We start from the raw sequence: 20,237 nt of genomic DNA, 5'->3' as shown, positions 1-20,237 counted from the left end.
GCTAGTCCGTGAATGGAAACGCAAACAGCTGGGACCAGTGAAGGGTTTTGCTCACAAACAGAAAGAAGAAAAATATCTTTGACGTTTAAAAGGCCATGAGCTAGGGAAGACAAAAGGGGGACCCAACACACAGCCTGCAGCCTGGGATCCCAGCGGAGCAGTAAGCATGAACGCACTAAGACTTGAACCAGAGGGATATAAACTGCATCTGGAGAGGGACGCGGAGCATAAATAAGAGCAACTGTTATAGCAACCACACAGTGCTGCGGGGATTTCGTACGGTGCCAGGAATGCCGCTGCCTGGACACCAAAAAATACTTCAGTCAGCAGCTCAGGTTTTGTTCCTCCTCCCCTGCTCCCTGACAGAAGCTGCCCCTGGGGGCCAAGCCTGTGGACACAGCGGGGGAGAAGGGCTGGGGTGGCCCAGGGGCCTCTCCTCACCTCTCCTGGAGCTGACCTCCCCCGGGCACACCCTGCTGACCTCCCCTCAGCTGCTGGCTCTCCCCCAGGAACACACCCCCACCAGGGATCTGGCTAATTACGGGGAAGGTAAGAAGGGCTGGGTTCAAAGCTGGGTCATGCTTCAGAAAGAGGGTGAAATCAGAGCTGTGGCTGAGGAACAGCCAACACCACACAGCAGGTGTTGGAGGTGGGCGCCACGGAGCTGCCCGGCCTCAGAAACAGCAGCACCAGAACTGCTCTTCAGACATGGGATGGTAGCACACTGTGAGGAGGCCTCTTCAATCCCCAAAGAGCACAATACCAGCCTCCTCTCCCTGGATATAGCAGCTAAACCCAGTAAAAGGTTTTGTGCAAAGACTGCTCTGTCAGCACCATGCCTCTGCTCAGCTCAAAGGCAGCGTCAAGGCTTGAAACACCCATTTAAGTAGACACGACAAGAGGGGCTCTCAACAGGCAAAGTCACCTTTCTGGACATGAATACCATCTCTAAAGGCAAGGTTTGGCTCAAGGAGTTATGAGGGGTGCTAGATACACATACAGAACATGGCAAGTGCCACGAGTGCATCATTCAAGTGGATTTGGGCAACAAACACAACAGGTCCATTACTAATTTCACTGTCACTGTCAAGGTTATGCTGAGACCTACATGTTTCTAGGGTTAGGTAAACAGGATGAAGAATTTCTATGGAAAATTAGAGTCTATACCTTGTAAGTTGAGAAGCAGGCTGGCTAACTTCTATTTAATTAAACAGCTGTGGATTTCCAGCCCAAGGCATAAAACTGACTGACTTTTCAACTAATTTCTTAGTCTGATCTGTCACCATCTGGAATAAATGGATGGTAAGAGACCAGTGATTTTGCCACTTTTATCTGAAAAGGCCACTTCTTTGTTCCCTCTAAAACTTACAAACTTTTCCCCAAATATAATATGAAAGCAAGATTTTCGAAGCGCACAGAAAGCCTTGGCACTCCACAGTATGAATATGGCTGTAGAGGTCCAAACTTGGAAACAAAAGCTTTTCTACATTTTTTTAAACACCTCATCAAACATCACAGGGTGAGCTCTTCCCATTTGTTTTAAATTACTGCTTGCAGACGGAATGCTCTCATCAATGTCTGCCAAACCTTGGCAGATCCTATAGTTCCAAACTGGTTTTGTGACTACAGTGAGCACCACATATGAGGACTGAAAAACAAAAAACACTCCAGCAATTTGGGCAAAACCTCTTCTGCAGCACTGTAACTATCAGAGCACTGTATTCCCCACACAGAGTTTGATGTTGCAGCATACATGAGGACAATTTCTCATAGCACACGGGCCCCGTTCAGCCCAATCAGAACTGCAAATGAAGGGAAGGACTATAAGGGAGGCAGAAGTGGCAGAGCTACAGATTTCTTTATTCTACTGTGCTGTGTTAAAGGGAAGCTGGCAAATAGCATTAGCATGGGCCACCCGCCTCCAAACTATTCTTACCTTAGTGTACACTCCAGCAGTACCATCATGTTTAAAGACTTATTCTGCTGTTATTTTAACTACAACTATGGTAAGAGAATTTTTTTTTTTTTTACTTTATTACTATAATTATTTTTTACTACAAGGAAGTAGTTAACATCTAACCATCAGCTGTGAGAGTTTAAGCCCTGTCCTGAACAGCAGGAGAGAGAAGCTATCAGCCAGGGCTTCCTCACAGTGCTCCATGGCAAGCTACGGCAGGTAACTGAGCTCCTGCCACCTTTCTGCCCATCATTATCCACCAGCCAACTTACACAGGATACCACTACAGACCTGCTCTCCCTGCCAGAGCACTGGGGGCTGAAGGAGGGTTGAATTAACACAAACCAAGAGAGCCAGCAATGGAATCTGTTTCTTGAACACATTTTAGCTCCAAGAAAACCACCACCCACACATGAAGAAGTACCACATCCCCCAGCATAAACATCAGCTGAGAGCAGAGGATTTCCCCCTTTTCTCTTACACCTCAGGATTTGCTCTCATCTCTTTCCTGGTATTTGCACCACACAGCAAATGCTGTAAGCGACCCACAAGGTAAGGGTATAGAAATTTCCCATCTATATTCTGCTATACACTTGAGTTTTGTAGGTTATACACTGAAATGAAAATTTGTACAAATAAGACTTTTACTAATGGTAGAAATTTCCATTTGAGGTCTATCTTATGTAGCATAAAGGAAATGAAACAAGTAACAACAACGCAATAAAAAGATCAGTTTTAGACACCAGGCTCAAAGGCCAGATTGTCTGGCAGCTCCACCAACAAGTAGGACCAAGGCAGGCAGAATCCCACACATGGTCTGTATCCTCCTGCTGTTGTAACACTTCCTGTAATGCTGTGGGCTCATCCTCTCCTCACTGTCCACTCATCTCATCCTACGGGCATCAACAGCTTTGCTGCCCACACCATATCATGCTCTGACCCTTTGGTCCACATTCTGCACTCGGACACTGTCAGGTCACCTGTTTGTGATCCGTGGAAGCAGGATTTCTATAGCACTGTCCACACACTGTCTAGCAGATACATGACAGCTCCTGCAGAATCAAAGCTGGCTCACTGCTACTTGTGCTTGTTTCAAATGAAATACTTCTCCTGTCTATAAATGCTAATTAACTGCTGGACCCGTGCCATAAGTGGAGATGCCATTATGCTTTTAGCATTAGACACGTAAGAGCTACTTCTCCATTTACAAGCCAAGAGAAACTCTCTCATCTTCAGCACGTGGAACTGATGAAGGCTCTGTAATAAAATACTTCTGGAGCATAAAGGTTGTTCTCCTCAGCACAAGTTACCAAAACATGAAAGGTGACCTAATGCGGGGTGCTTTGGAGCCAAATGAGATTAGAGAAGCAGGAAGAGGAAGGAAGAAAAGGAAGCTGCTGTCAAATACACCTTACAGATATTTGACAGACTCTCTGCTTTAACACTGAAATATCGGCCCCAAGTTTTGAACAAAAGTTGTGAATTAAGTACATAAACATCTTGCCTTGTGTCCTATGAAACTAAAGCTAGTTTTCAAAAGGGTCTTTTGTCCTTCAAACTGCTTGAGCATTCACCCTCTGGAGCAGGGACTGCCTTGTGTCAGTTCAAATAGCATAACAAAGGACTCCTGGTCCCAGACCAGCAGTTAGATATTAGCACAATACAATGATTATTATGAGTATAAATAGCCAAACTGCTGCACAGCAAGGCAAAAGGGGATGGCTCAGCATTCTCAGTATAAAGAGGAGACATTGTTTATTTAGGGCTGGAAGTGTTTGAGCTGAAGCAGCAGAACTATATATATGTTGGTTATTCATTCCTTGGACCTGAGAGTTAGGTCCTGAGGTATTACCATGCTTTCACTCCAGCTTGACCTATACGGGGCATTTCTCTTACGGATCGTTCCACCTCAACAGCCACTTACCATCTAGTAAGCATTTTACTGGAGAGCAACATTAAATGAGACTGTCCAAAAGACAAATAACACTCTGGAAACAAAGCAGAGGATATCAGGTAATAGGGCCTCCTAGTCCCTCCTTTCTTCCCTATCACAGAATATTTAGTACAGGTGCAAAAAGCACAATATATGCATAACGAAGGTAATGCTATCAGGTACTGAAGCCTGCCCTTTGAAGCAGTGAAGCCTACCTATAATGGGCTATGAGGGACCACAGTTAAGCTTCCTGGTTCAGGTGAGCTGTCAGACTAGCACATGTACAACTAATCACTCCAAATGCTACTGGAGCTTCTCCAGTTAATCAACAGACGGAAAGGGTGTCCTAGGAGCGATGCGAAAAGGTGGTTTTATCATCTGATCACAACGGGTAATACACCGCCCTGATTCACAGGAAGAAGTTTACTTTGTGCTGTTAAACCAGCAGGTACCAGCTCACCGCTCACACTGGAGAAGACAGCAAATAGAGCCCTCCCTGCAGCACTGCAAACTGCAGCCGGCACCAGGAGTCACTACCTCCGAGGTACGTTTGTGGTCCTCTACTGCTACCTCCTAGCCACTGCAGAAGTCATTCCTGAGACCTTGCCTAAAGCTGGAGAACTGCAAAATGAAATTCTGGTTGCTCCTCTGTCAGAAAATCGTTGCATCACATCCAGGACACTCATGACAGAGAGACCCTCGGGATAAAAAGCAGGGTTTGGGGAGAATGGCCCTACTACAGAAACAGTTACTGGCTACAAAAGTCAATGTAACTGCCTGGGCTGAAGCTAGATGCTTCCACAGAGTGAGACCAAAAACTCCCAACTAGCAATAACCATGCTTTCAAAGGGGTATAGTAAGGAAACTGTTGTCCTTTTAGTGAGTAATGATGCATCCACCTTCAAGTGACCAGGGTAACCCAGATCTGCTGTTTTTTTTTTCGGAGCCTGAGCTTCCCTTCCCCTCCCACACATTCTCTCACAGCTCCACGGAGGCTCTCTGCTAATAAGTGACATCACCTTTCTTTTTTTGCCAGCTCACCAGCAAGAGGTGGCTGGCTGCGTCTAATCAGATGATACCCTCTGCTACAGGCGATACAGTGTCTTCTGCCACGCTGCAAATCCTGGCCAATTACAAGCACTTTGAGTATGATCACACCACATATTCAAAGAGAAACCAGAGCTGTTGCTAAGCACAGGGGTCTTTCAAATCCCTGCAGAGGACTGCAACCTGCAGCATGCCACAAACGTGGCTGATATGTATGGGGTATCAATGCACATCACATAGTAGACTGTTAATCTCACTGTTCTTAATGTGTTCCTCAGCTGTGCTTTTGCTGTCTGGGAGCTCAGGCAATCGTTCTGGCAGCACACTGCTGCTGTAGTTTGCTGTTAGCTCCAGCATCATGAATAACCTGAGAACAAGTCCTTTGGATTATCACTGCATTCAAACCAGGACTCACAGCAGCTTGCTTGCTAATCTTGCCTTGTGGCCAGAAGCAGAGGAAAGCCAAGTGGGGAGTAAAACAGAAAAAAAGCCAACCAAACAAAAAAGGTTTAGCTGTCCATTCTTAGTAGCTTTTTTTTTTTTTTGTTACAGGTTCTTTCCTTCCTGATAAAGAAGCAGACATGACTTACTTGTAAAGACCACTAATGTTAAGACGATACTAGATGACTTCGGGGAGTGGGGTGGTCACTCGACTGTGCTGGACTATAAGGACTAAATCTAGAAACATCACATGTGACAATACCAAACATTAAAGCATCTAGCCTTGAAATTAAAATCCAAAACCCTGAATTATGCACTGAGGCTCCCTGTAGAGAGTATGCAAGGCATAAGGCACCTTGGAAGGGCATATGAACAACCAGTACACTGAGTGGAGAAGCTAAATTAAGAAGAAAATGCCAAAAGATTTGGATGAATGATGATGAATTAAAAAATGTTGCAACAGCTGAGCTTCAGTGTCTCATTAGACCACGGCTCCACAGCCCTGTACCAAAACAGACTACACCAATATTTCTTCCAAAGGTAGACAATAAGGTCTTAAGTGCTATTGCCAGTTGCATTTGCAGACGTGTCATAACTCAGTCCGTCCACTTTTATGAAGTTTTATTTCTTTCTTTAAGGATACTTGTAATATACTCAGATATTAAAGTGATGAAGCCACACATGAGATGGTGCAGCCACATGAGATACTTGCTTTATAAATGTGTGGATTATTCTGGATGGACACCTGTTCAACCGACCTGCAGTCAATATGCCAAAAAGTACAGAAAACAGATTTGATCTAGTCTGTAAAACTAGCCTGGTTCTTCCTTCCATGAACGATACCATCCAAGATCTCCTTTGGGCCAACTCCTTGTTTTGTTTCCCTTCCTCCTTTTAAATAACTTAACCACTTTAACCACAAACCAAGACAGCTCACAACTACTCACAACTACCACTGCCTCACCTGTTCCAGGCTCAAGTGGGTATCAGGTGGCCAGCTGAGTTCATATGTCATATATTCCCATCATAGAAGTTGTATTTAGTAAGGCTCAGTAAGTCAAGTCAAACAGTTATGCTTCAAGTGAACTTTCTGTTGGAGAAAACTTACCCATTACAATGACAAATCCAAAGCTAGCCAGTGTCAGTGATGATCCACTGTTGAACATGTTGATGAGCAGCTTGAATAAAGGATATAGCAGCAATAAGGCCCAGAAAAGCCAGTTCAAAAGCGTCCATGGTCGTCGGGGTGGCACTATAGGGACTGCCGGGTAGGTTCCTGTTCGGTAGTACTCTTCCTGGAATGCGTCCTGGTAGAACAAAGGAGGGCAACAATTAAATTCCCATCTGCCAATGAAACTAGCCATTCCTGACTTTGATGTTTCTCTTCCTACATGCTTGTAACCCTGAGGGAAGATCAAAGACCGAGTCATGGCTGGAAAGCTTGTTCTTTGAAGTCAATGAGCACATACTCAAAAAAAGAGAGCTTACATTGATGTGTGCATCCTTTCTTTCTCCTGCACATAGACGCCTGAAAAATGGCATGCCTAGAGTGTTTAACAAACCCATAACAACCTCACCCAATGGGTGAGGGTATGCACACTCTTGCAGTAATGTAAATATCACTGTTGCACCTCCTGCAAGAGCCACAGCCTTCACACAAATAGTGCTGGCAAGCCAGGGAAGTGTTTGGGCTACTACTGCAGTAACAGATCCTCTGCTCCCTAATGTCTTCTCCAAGCACTGCTCTAAAACAGCATCCACAGCCCTATCAGAAAAGGTGAACAGACACCATCTTGTGCTATATACTCCAAAGAACACCTCCACCCTCCTGTCCACTTTGTCCTGCAGATGTAGTCTTGCTTACCTTGTTCCCTCCCATGCAGCCTGTGGAGGAAAGGGCGGCTAACCCCTCTACAGACAGCTGAGCACACAAATAGTTTAAAGAGTCTCCCACTATTTTTGTTCAAAGGGCTCTCTCGTTCAGTAGAATAAGAGGATGACGGTGGGGTGGTTTTTTGTTTGCTTTGTGGGTTTGTGGGGAGAGGGGGGGAGAAGAAGTTTGGTTTTTCTTTCGTTTCGGTTTTTAAAGCACAGAAGGATTAGAGTTCAGTACCTTGCTCTGAAGTTTACATGGGTGAACAGTATTGCCTTTAACAATGTGATCAACCCAAGGTGTCAGGCTGGTGGGGAAAAACGCCTTCCTTCTGGTTCCAAAGCAAAGACTATTAACCTGATTAGCACATAAAACTGGTTAATTAACAGAGTCAGAATTAAACTGACATAAAAAGGAACCTCAGTTGAGTCAGAACTAAGGGCTGAATTTCTTCAAAGAAAGGAATGCTTCATGACGGCTTCCAAAATTCCGGCAAAGCCAAGATTGTCCTCATCAACCACAAGGAGATTAGTTCTACTATGCTATGATTTTACATTTACTTACACTCCAGCTAACACGGACAATTCTTTAATTATTTAATGGCAATTTGAGCAATTACAGGCTGCTACCATTTTATCTAATTCAAAGGGAGCATTTAACTTTTAAGAGATTACACAGTAATTAAAGAATTGCTCTCTCCTTAGTGAGATTAGAAAAATTATGACTGTTTTGCTCATGTGAACTAGATTGTCCCGGGATCATTATGGCCAATTAATTTGCTATCTTCAGCAAATTACACAATGTATGAAGTTTTCTTTACAGTGCCTTGAGAATTTTGGTTTATGACTGGTTTAACACAGAGCTAACTAACTAACCATCAGTAAATTGAATTCTCCTATATACAGTTAGGTTCCTAAATACCAGCATCTCCCAGAAAAATACTAAGAATTTCTGTCTGTTACTGGTACCACCATTAGGGGGCCTATTGCTACAGAAGCTAGACAGACAGACTTAAAACAAGCAGTTATTTTTCCCCTTGCTGGCTCTGCACAGCAAAAGGGTCAGAAAAACCGCTGACCACATCTCACCAAGAGGTTTGAGACAGATGGAAGAAATAAATAATGGGCAAAAGGATGTCACTGTCTTCACCTCTGCTACACATTTTACACCATTATGGGGAACAGCTCCTCAATTCAATTACCATTCCTTGCCCTTAGAAGCATACATATTCCTCACAGAAGAGATTTGTGGGTTGATCTGTCTTCTAAGCTTTTAGAGGGTGCCTACAGTACCCATAGACAGCTCAAGTCAGTATTTAAACCTATGATGCACATCAACATTCCCCCCAACCACCTCCCCCTAAAGAAGCTCTTTTCATTCTCTGCATGCAGAGCTTGTTTTCTGTTTGTAGTAAGTTTCACCCACTCAAGTATCATTTTTAGATGTGGAAGCATGCTGCCCCTAACAACCCCACCAAATCTGAGTTACTTCAGGCACAGGCGTGAGTAATGCAGTGACAGGAAACCAGGGAACATCCATCCTCTTGTGAGAATCTAACTGGAGTCTTCCCTCCTGCTCCCACCAGGAAGATCTGACTGCAGAGGGATGCCACTGCTCTTTCATGAAGAAACTCACAAAGAATGAGTATCCAAAAATATATTCTTTGTTCCCAAACACTGGAGTTCTGCACACTTTCCCTCTTCAGTTATCCTTTGCTAAGTCCCTGGGGCATTCTGGCATATATTTTCATGCCCTGTTTTCCATCCTTCTCTTACAAGCGAGAAGAATCAGAAACTCACTTTCTTTTTAATGGAAATTAAGATGCTCAAGCAGAACTTCTATTTCAGGAGCTGAGGCTGTGAAGAGGTGGAAAGAAAAAAACACAAAACAACAAGCAAGGACTAACAGAGTTGTGACTGTTGTACAGTATTTTTTCAGACTGGGCAATAACGTGCCCCATCTGCTGCACGTCATCTTTCTAGCAGTGGCAGTTTAAAAGGAAAAGGCAATTAGCAGCCCAAGTTGTACTTCTGTCAGGACTTGGCATTAACTGATCCAGTGCTGATCACCTCTGAAAGGAAAAAAATCACCCCAGGTAAGGAAGAAGAGAAATGCAAGGACATGGTGCCCACATAAGCCTGGAACAGGAAGAAGAACAGCCCTTGGTTTATAATAGCAGGGTGCCACTGCTCATCTGGAAAGGCCCTCTTCATTGCATCCGCAGCAGGGGCTAAACCAGGAAACGGGGTGATAAGTAGCAAGAACATGAACAAGCCAGATTTCCAGACAGCAGCATCTCATTGAGGAACACGTAACTGAGACCAGGCAATGGAGTAAAAATAGACAACACAAGCTTTTCGCAAAGACTCTGACTCCTCTACTAAAGATAATTTAGAAAGGTCACGTCCCTTGATGTCCACTAACAGCAGATCTCATTACTCATTCAAACAACTCTGTGTTCCTGATGATCATGAGTGCCCAGCACTCCAGCCTTGACCTCAGCACCTATGGCATGTCCCATACACTAAATTATGCTCCTAGAAACTAATGCAGCCCTGCTAAGTAAGAAGGGGAAGGATGGAGGAGCTTACCATTAACTCGACCCCACACTCAGATGCTAAAAGCAAATATACACTGTCATGCTTTGGGGAGAGCAGGACCCTTCAGGACTGCATTTTTCACATTTAGCTAGAGCTGTTTGATTCACAGCTTGCAGAAAAACCCTGCATCTGCCCACCCTTTTTATTACCATGGCCTTGCAAAAAAGACAGGGCAGCAATTACTGGTAGCTCTTGGAGCCTCACAGCTGATGAATGCCTCTGAGCACACCTGCATAAGGCGAGGCAGTTCACGGGGCCAATGTCTGCCACACAACTCTGCAGAGAGCGCACGATTCATCTGTGAAGGTGTCCCAGAGCTGGCAGCCAGTGCACAGTACAGAAAAAGCTCAGGCTGCCCTGAATCAACCCAGAGATGCTGCATGCTCTCTCCCTGCCTTTTAAGGCTAGAGAGGGTATTGCGAAAATTATGAATATCGCTGAGAACAAGCAACAGCACATGCAACCATGATGCAAGATAAAACAGGGAACCTGTTTTTCAGTAGCATGCATACCTTGTCTTATTTTGAAACAGAAAGTGGAGTGCTACAACCAAAATAGACAAAGCAGCTGATGAATGCATATCCTGCAATGAATTACTGTCCTTTTAATATAACTTTGTTACTTTTCATCATAAATATTTACTGACTCTGGAGACATAAGCCTGAAACAAAATTCACTTTTGGAAGAGAAACAGGATTCACTTTTAGAAGCAACACTCAGACAGCAATGTTGCTTGTCATCCCACCTAAGAGGTAATTATCTAAAAGAAATATGGCAGAAAGGTGAAACAGAAATTGAATTTTTACTCTGCACGTGAACTTTCATTATCTCAGAACTCTTTATCAACTTATCCCTGCTCTGTATTCTCCTAAACAGTCTGATTTTACAGAGATATGGGCTTGTGTAAACCAGGAATGACTGCAATGAAATAACATAAAACAGCTCAAGAAAGAGCAACATATCATCTTCCAAACAAAAAACAAACCAAAAAAAAAAAAAGAAAGAAGAAAAAAGAAGAAAGAAAAGTAGAAAAGAGGAAAAGAAGAAAAGGAGAAAAAAGAAGAAAGGGAAAGGGAAAAAAAGAGGAAAGAAAAGAAAGGAAAAAAAAAATCCCACAATACCAAAAAGCTTTTAATGGAAATGAAAACTGAACAAACTTGCCTTCCTCCTGTACTTAAATGGGAAACTAACAGCAAGCTAAGCTGTTAAAAGAAAGCAGGATAGATGCTCACACTGTTTGCAAGAGAAATAACTGAGTGTTTGCCAAAGAGAGAATAACAGAAAACTAAGTGAATTACGGCAAAGGATGTAATAAAGGATTCAGGAAAACAATCACCACATACTCATTTAATTTATGTACTTGTCCTGCAAATGTCTAAACATTATCTTAGCAACACGGAACAGGGTTAGAAATAAAGGCATAGTACCAGGAAATGGACTTTTGCAACATTCACCAAAAGGACCGTGTGCATTTATCTTCCTGTGGAGAGAGCACGGGCACATAGCTACCACAATGCCGCTCTGCAGAAGTGCGCCGGGGTAGTGCCTGCATTAGATGTCAGCAGCACAACTTACAAGGAGGGAGGATCGGAGGTGCTGAATTAAACCAGAAGCAGTCATGGTTTGAAGCTGAGAAAGACTAGAGCGTAGACTGTAGAGACATGCTAATGTGGTGTTCTGGGTTGAGTACAACAAACCACATAACAGATTTCGCTGCACTAGTGAGAGGAAAACAGAACTTAGCTATGGGCTAATTTAGAAATGATAGCTATAGGCCATTATTTCTAAATCTTAAACATTGCTGTATTCCAATCTAAATAACCTAATTTAGATCACCATGCCTTTGTACACCTATGACTCCCACTGACTGAAATGGGATTTGTGTATGCAAAGAGCACATCCCCAACCATTATCTCTCCATAAAAACAAAAACCACAAGAAACAGATTCTGAAAATCTGAAGGATGCATATGCAAGTAGTTGGAAAAAAAAATCATCACCTTTCTACAAGCACACTCCGTCTACAAGTTGTCCTTATTCTGCCCCTGTGCTCTGTAGTTAGGAATCTTGAACGCACACCCTTTGTGCACACAATGTGAAAGTAATTTATCAGCTTGTCCTGTTAATGTTGGATATTTGCCTTGGTAAAAGAGACAGGCTAAAACAAGGGACACAAGTTTTAATGCACTAAATCAAAATATACCTCATTTAGCCCAAGAATTAATTCTTGATTTAGGAGGTGACTCTAACGGGAAGAAGGTTCTACTACCAAACAGGCAGTTGCATATTTTGTAAATTTACACAACTTTCTGAAGAACACTTTAAAACTGCTCTCTCACTGAGGTTTGCCTATTTTTTTACCTGTTGCTCTTTAAGTACAAATAAAGGTAACCATGACTGACAATGCAAGACCACTTTGCATCTGGAGAAACAGAGCACTTGTTCCGAAAAACAAAAACCACAAAACCCCAAAGCGCAACCACTTCACACGCACACTGTAAAGGTCTACAAGGAGTATAAATAACCGAGCACCAGTGGCTCATGAGCTTTGTCTGGACAAAAAACTAACCTTTTCTTGGTAGAGTTTGTGGAGCCAATTAGAACACTCCTGTTCATCTTCTGGGACTTCCTCTAATGGAATCCGTCTGCCAATGGTAAACAAAGAGAAATTGAAGAATATTAAATAGTTCTGCTCTGATGAACAGCATTTGCATTACAGAGACAGATCATCCATCTGACAGGAGATTCACTGTACTCCCCCCACCGCTCTTTTGTTTATTTATTTAATAATCTGTGGTAACAGTTCCCAGATCAGCAAAGTACAGTTTGCTTCTAGATCTACCTTCAGCTTTCATATGCAGCTGAGACTCAAGATTTAGATTTCTGAAACAGTAACACATTCTATTTAGAGCCCACTAGAACCACTTTCTAGCCAAAGGTTTGAAATTTTCTATTTCTAAAGAAAGATTTTGAAAGAACTGATTTCCTACCTCACATACGGAGCTCGAGGCTGTGTTTAATCAGCTAGGCATCAGAGAAAAAAACAACAAAGTATTCTCATAACTAGGACACAGCACATCTAGAATTTCTCAGGTAGTATTTCTGATTTAAGCTCTCAATAAAATACTTTGAAAACAGACAGAAAAGGGGAGGTAAAAAGAAAGTCCTGAGCCTGGCTTCCACCTCGGTAAAAATCACTGTGCCAGAGCCAGGAGTCAAGGAACCCCGTCTGAACACTTCACAGATGTTTGGTCACTGAGGCCAGGTGAATTAAAAACGAGGCTCCACTGTTGTGATTGAGCTGACACGCACAGATCAATAAAAAACTACAACAAAATCTGTAGAGCTCCACAAGATCTTCAAGTATTTATAGTTACAGAATTTTATGAAACCTTGCTCAACTCGTATGAGTTTCTCATCGAGAGTACTGTAAAGGCAGGTTGGTAGAGACTTGCTACATCCATTGCCTCCTTGAAAATATTTCCTTATTTGTGCAAGTGTGACTGCAAGTACACGCTGCTGTATGCCAGAAAGGAATTAAAATATGGGTTACTTGCCTTACATATAAATCTGCATGATACTTCTTTCCATTTAGAACGCCCAGCAATGTCGGATTCTCATTATTTCTGAAATTGAGGGTAGAATCATAGACAGCTGAAACTACAAGCAGAAAAACAGGTTATGTGACTGAAGTAGTAATAGAATGGAAGATCAATCATTCTCTCTCAAACAAGGAGCATATTTACATATGGAGTCATCAGCAATAGCACCACAGTCTGAGCTATCAACAAGGTAAAGATGACAAGGTATATTCAACATACAGGTTATTAGAAGGCAAACATCCAGTGACCCTTTCAGGACTTACACCAGTAGAATGGATGAGTTTACTCTCCACCCAGGTCTCCTTCCACAACAGATGCTGAATGTTGGGAATGTATCGACAGTTTATATACCCTTGGAAATCCCAGAAGCCCAAAACTGTTAGCTTTTACAACTCACTGAATGAGACAACTGAGTGGGGACTCAGTCCCCCTGCAGAAGATTGCCTAAATAAGGAGTCAAATAACCACCTACACAAGCAACAAACAATACATAGTTTAACTGAGAATGGGTAAACTTTGTCTGAGACCTATCCTACAGCCAGAAGGCTTAACCCAACCATGAATCAGGGTTTGAAACAACCTCCCCTTCGTGCCCATTCCTGGATAGCTGAGGCATTTGCTATAGTGCAAAGGCAGAGACAGAGTAACAGACCATCACCTGTGTGAGCTGGGCTACCGTTACGAAGACATGCAGCTGTGATGAACACAGCATCTAAGTTCCACACAACTAAACTGCAACCAAGCTTTCAGCCCGGAGAGAACACTGTCAGTTCAGGACTGCACAGTAAGAGTAAAAGCATTTGCAAGCAAAGGTTGTTCCTAGTTAGACAGCGTCAACAAACAGTTTCTACAGAAAAAAGTGCTCATTGTTTTAAAGCAGAAAAAGGGTTTCAGAAGTAACAGATTCTTTGAACAAGGAGCTAAATAAGCATTTTTGATTGCTTCATAGTCCCAACATGTCTATGGCAGAGGCGCTGGAACTAGATGATGTTTAAGGTCCCTTATAACTGAAACCAATCTGTTATTCGAACGTATCTGTAAAGAAACTGTTTCTGATATGGTAGGAAATTACCAGAGAGCAATTAATTTTCATGGCACTGAAACTGATTGTGCCTCATGGTATGAATTCTAAAATCAATAGCAGCAACTGTAACAAAATTGACTAAAGCGCCTCACCCGCAGCTTGCTGTACTTCAGATTTTCTGCTCCAGAGTTTTGCAATAACGAACACTTCAGTGGATTGTTATTGTGAGAGGTTTTGGCCCCCCAAAGGAAGCATTCTATTACACAGAACAGATTTGGGTTTATTTTTCAAGTTTATCAGTGTGAGATTGTTATGGCTTGGTCACAACATTCAGCCCAGCAGAAATTCCCCCACAGAGTTTGTTACTGCAAAGCAGAATTCATAGCCTAGAACAGAACAGCCCAGATTTGGTGCTGCAAAGAAATCCTGAAAATAGAGGACAGAACTGTGTCACTGCACACAGACTGTATTCCTCACTAATAAGTCTATTTTTTTCTACTACAGTTTGGATTTTAGCTCAAGCTCAAAACTACAAATCGTAAGTCAAAATCTGCTTCCAGCACATTACCTTCATTGTGCAATAAAAATGAGAATTTATTTTTTTGAATAAATTACCTACCTCCATTTTAAAGCTTCTTAGTGAATAAGGATTTTACTAATCCACTCTAATTTACTGATCCAATGTAATTGAGGGAAGACAAGAGCTTAATTTGGTCTGTACAAGGTAAATTTGTTAGCTTAGAATAATCCCAAACTATTAAAGAATAATAACAACATGAAAACCATAAAGGAAAGTATGATGTGGCCAGCACTTGTTATTTTTGTCTTTTAGGAGACACCTACATTTGAATTTTGAGATGACTTCGGTCCTTGTTCAGGCACATTAGAAAATTATTCTCTTGTTCTGAAAACACTTGTGCAGTGTTGATCAGGAACATCTTCTCTGCTGACAGGCCATACACAGAGATTTCCTTCACTCCAGCTAAACAAATCCCTTTCCAGTTTGTAACTGGTCTGTAGTTTGAATGTTCAGTCTAGTTCTTTTTTGTATCACACTGAAATCTTTTGCTGGCAAAGCAGTGCCAAATCCAAGATAACAATGTATGCAGGAGTAAATAGTCCCCTATTATATTTGGGTATAAAGTAACTGAAGACCTAAGCTTTTCTATTCTGAAAATACAGTAAATGAACAATGGAGGATGTGTCAAAGAAAAAGGCTGCACAGGATGAAAATTTACCAGAAAGCTTCCACAGCCAAAGCAGCACTAGTACACTGCATGACATACTGACATTGGTTTTCATTAAACACGTATTTTGTATATATTATATATTTTAGGTATTTTTATGCATATACATGTACATACAATTATATACGTATTTGTGCTTAATTAGAACTTGACAGCTCATGATTTTCTCATCCAAAAGCTTAAGAGTCCAGAAACTTTACATTTTAAATCAAGACAAAAAAACCTTCATGGTATCTTCAAAACCTTCCAACTGTTCTCAGGCTAGTTTAGGCAATTCTTCGGAAGTTTTGCTTTAATTATGAAATAATAAATTTCTCAGAGAAAATATCTTAAAACATCTTTTTTTTAATTAAAAAACAAGGATAATTCATTATTCTGAAGTCTTTGCAGAGTCTTAGAACAGATCACAAGTGAAAGAAGCATTTTTCCATTGAAATCACTATTTTCTGACAAAAACAAAACAAACAAACAAACAACTTACACACATAAATAAACTCTACCCTTTGCTTTTGGTTCCCTGTATAGAATTCTGACAAAGAACTACATACTTAAGAAATCAGGATTTGTCTTCTTAATCTCTAATTAATGCTTAAGAAGTCTCTGAATTACACATTTAGAGAGGGTTTTTTTGTTTGTTTGTTTGTTTTACTGTTATTTTTTAACTGGCCTCTTGAATTGAATTTCATCCATTATTTTGTGGGCACAGTGGACTATGCCTGCACAAACTTCCGACAAATCAACCTGCAAGCACCGAGTATGCCTCCATACAGCTTCCTATTAGCACACCATGATCTGAAGTGAAGACTCAGGAGATGCATGGGGAAGAGAAGTTGGAATTCACCGTACTGCCAGTATGACAGCCGTTCTGGCACAATCTTTTAACATTTCCTTGGCCAAAGATCATTTATCTGCTCAAAATTGCTAGCTTGCTCAGGTAGGATTAGGACCTCCACTAAACACTGAAGAAATCCAGGACTTAAGTTCAGCTCTTGAGAAAAAGAAAAGAAAAGAAAGCAAAACAAAAACCACCAACAAAAACAATCAAACCCCCATACACAGACATATTAACCTCCACAAAAACATCACTCTGGAATTTGTTCTTCTGTGTTCCCTCTAGGACAGCAATTTCCATGCATGCACAATTGGAAGAAGCTGACAACTTGGAATTATCTGCAATCCTTCAAGAGTTATATTTTTTAATATACGCCTTAACTAAATAAAAACAGCTGAAAGGCACTGTCTGATATACAAGCAGTCAACAGTAATAACAGTTAAATACAACTTTTACAATATTTATGACATTTGTTTGCACTGAGAGTAATGGATAGGTATTTTAGAAACAGATCTATGTTTTCATTTGCTTCCACGAGAAGCACAAGTAGCAAATTCTACACTACAACCTAACAGCACTTTATTAAGACAGCACACAACCTCTAGAAATGAAGTTCCTGGGTACTGTGTCTGTTACTACAGAACTGGTAGAGATGATCACCAATAAAAATATCAGAACAATTTTTAAAAATATTAGATGTATTCCTTTAAGAATCAGCATACCCACAGAACTCGCAATTCTCATCTGGGATCATCAGCTGCTTCCCTCAGAGGTCTCTTGACTGGGTTTAAGTTACACAGTTTCAGCAGCAACTACCTATGAAAAATTATGACTGTGCTTCTTGAACCCTCACAGTGAAATACTACCTTGTTATTAGCCTTACCCCATTTGGTTTAACAAGTGACTGACTCTGGTTTGAGGTAGTAACAAACACTTCTCCTAAGTAGGTAATTTAGGGATCTAAGACTTTTTAGTTTCCTGAAAGTACACAAAATATTTAGGATCCTAAGAAGTGCTACTGTAGTTTATCGCATGAATGCCCACACCTTTTTTATAAATGGCACTTGAGATCCCTGGAATTGTTTCCTTTTGAAATACTTCCCCATAAATCAGCTCCTTGTCTGCAGTCACACCATGTTTTGTTTGTTTTACATTGAGTAGTGACAAGGAAAAAAACACCACTAAGATCACTTGTCCCTGGCTCCCAGCTCAGGGCATTGGAGGTCAGAGAGTTCTGACTCAGATCTTCTCCGTGCCTCAGGTCCATCTCCCCTCCTCCTCAGCAAAACATTCGCCCTCACTCAAAAGGGAAGGTTAAACTGTGCCCTTCAGGGAGCTGCTCTGGATGCTACACATAACTGCCGTCTTCTGCACATGTCAGAAGAGGTCCAAGCTATGCTGTCCATTTTGGGGGGTGGGAAATCATTGATGCCTGACAAGCTACAACACTGATATCATCTATCTGACTTGTGAGAAGATACAAAGAGGAGACATGACAGACAGCAAGACAGCTGACTGCAAAGCTTTTTTTTACAGCAGCTACCCCAGATAAGCCAGATGAAAACATGTCTTCAAAGACAAAAAGGAGTTTTGACATTAACTTCAGTCATGCTAGAACATTTTCTTCTAAACCACTAACTACTTTGTCGTTCTTATGTATCAGCCTTCTAACAGCACATAAAGCCACCAAACCCCAAGTGTAACGCTACAGCTACTTAGCACTGTCTTTCCTTTGTTCATGAAGTACAGAGCAGAAGACTTAGCTGGATTTTATTAGGCAAAGAAGATCACTTTAAAGGAACGGCCTAGAGTGCCATGCTCTTACTGATGGCACTCTAGAGTTGGTAAATCTATTTCAGGTAACCAGAAGGAGAGTGAGGGGTACAGAACAACATTAACAAGGAAAAATTACTCATTCTGTAATTAATTTATAAACTTCTCCTACATATATCTTCAGAAATGGTTGACTGCCCTCTACTCTGCAAAGGCTACTAAGAAACTCTAGAGTGCATCTACAGAGAAATTTAAAGCAGAGTATTTTTTGATAAAAACATGTTATTTATATTTACCACAACTAAACATTTAAGACACTTTCTTAGATTCTCTGAAGTAATAAAGTGATGTATTGGCTTCACTGGGAACAGGATTTCTTAGTAGAACAGTAAATACTAAGAAAAAATATCCTTTGGGAAGAGGTAGGAAACCTACAACTCGGGATCCCCCAATACAGTAACAGAAAAGGACGCAAACATAAGAAATTAATCAAGCTGCCCATTAATTTGCTAGTCAAACCTAACCTTTAATTTTGACAGACCAGTAGAAGGAAGCTCAGAAAAAATTCCAGGGCTTTTCTGCTAGGACACACACTATGGGGAAAAGAAGAGCAAGGCAAAGTGACAGATAGCAGTTACATGAAATAACCATTTAGCATTGCTCCTTGTGACTTTCCTTACCTACATTTCTCAAACACTGCACGGTGACAGCAAATCCTTTCGTTCGTGGCAGTAGGTGATATTTGAGCTTGGGCAGGCCTTTGGCTTCAGCCACTTGCATGCTAATTTGGTGCTTCTGTTCTGTGAACCTTGTACCCTCACAATGAATCAGGAACTAAAACAAGAGAGAATTTTGGTTAGAAAGCAGCTCAGGTTTTCTACATATGCCTGACCACAGTCCTCTCTAATTCCCATTAGTATGGCCCAAATGAACACTGCTAGCAAGGACAGATATAGCCACATACACATGCTGGTAATTTAATTACCCTTGAACTATTAAAAAATAAAAAATATCAAACAAAAAACTCTCAATCGCCGCCAACCATGCAACTTGCCCTCCTGTGGTTTGAAGTCTAGGCTTTGGGCTTTAACATCTGCTCTTCTACTGAAGTCTGAATGACTTGATTTCTCTGAATAAGTCACTCTATCTCTGAAGAAAAGATAGAAAACTCAAAAAACATTCTCCTTATTGCAAACCTCTTACTGATGCCGAGGTGCTCCAGTATCTAAAAGTGTCTGAACTGAACACATTTCTAGGAAATGCGTGGTTGGCTCACCTGCTTTCACTATAACTTGAGAACCACAAGCAACAGCAGACTGTAACGTTGATGCCAAAGACTGAGCTGGTAACAAATGTAGGGCAGTAGATGCAGGACAAGAGTAGGTCTCAGTCCCTTATGAGCTACACAGCACAACTGCTCTGACATGAACAATTACAATTTTGCCAGTGGCAGGCAGCGGAGAGCACAGATCTTTGGAGATTTATCACTTGCTCAGCTGCTTTCTGCCAGACCTGAATGCAAACTATCACATCAGAGAGCAGTACCAAATAACATCAGCTAAGTCTCAATAACCCTCAACAAGAATTTAGCCCACAAAGACAGAGAACCTAAAGAAAACTGTCCAAGTAGCCAGCTTCAGATCCAGCCCATCTCAGAGCATTTTTACTCATAGACCAGGAGCATAGTGTTAAACAGTCAGATGAAACATACAGAAACTGGTAAGAAAATCCTCCTAAACCAGCTACCGTGCTCTGACTTTATAACTACTGCTGTACCTTTTGAAATTATGTCAACAAATGAGTGCAGATTAAAACACCACACTGGAATAAATCCAGCTGTACACCTGCAACTGGATCTCTCAATATATGTATAGCTCCTCTGCAGTAATACTCCACAGCAGTAAATAAA

General features: G+C 41.6%; 1 protein-coding gene and 1 long non-coding RNA gene across 4 annotated transcripts in view; one reads left to right on the top strand and one right to left on the bottom strand.

The window, feature by feature from the left end:
* AGPAT4 (1-acylglycerol-3-phosphate O-acyltransferase 4) overlaps window positions 1-20,237 on the bottom strand; it is an 81,758-nt gene that overhangs the window by 3,277 nt on the left and 58,244 nt on the right. For all 3 annotated transcript variants that reach the window (XM_027454275.3, XM_027454276.3, XM_072035885.1), the window contains 4 exons: window positions 19,009-19,162; window positions 13,408-13,510; window positions 12,420-12,495; window positions 6,487-6,685 (listed from right to left, as the gene is read on the bottom strand). In XM_027454275.3, coding sequence (XP_027310076.1) covers window positions 6,487-6,685; window positions 12,420-12,495; window positions 13,408-13,510; window positions 19,009-19,162 — 532 coding nt within the window. The remainder of the gene's footprint in view (window positions 1-6,486; window positions 6,686-12,419; window positions 12,496-13,407; window positions 13,511-19,008; window positions 19,163-20,237) is intronic.
* Window positions 387-5,794, top strand: LOC119716559 (uncharacterized). Its single transcript, XR_005264766.2, has 3 exons — window positions 387-549; window positions 4,336-4,434; window positions 5,490-5,794. It is a non-coding gene; the product is annotated as an uncharacterized lncRNA (long non-coding RNA).

This window comes from Anas platyrhynchos, chromosome 3, assembly GCF_047663525.1.
Source record: "Anas platyrhynchos isolate ZD024472 breed Pekin duck chromosome 3, IASCAAS_PekinDuck_T2T, whole genome shotgun sequence".
NCBI lineage: Eukaryota > Metazoa > Chordata > Aves > Anseriformes > Anatidae > Anas > Anas platyrhynchos.
Note: the sequence above shows the minus strand (reverse complement) of the source record. Positions and strands in the feature narration are given on the sequence as shown.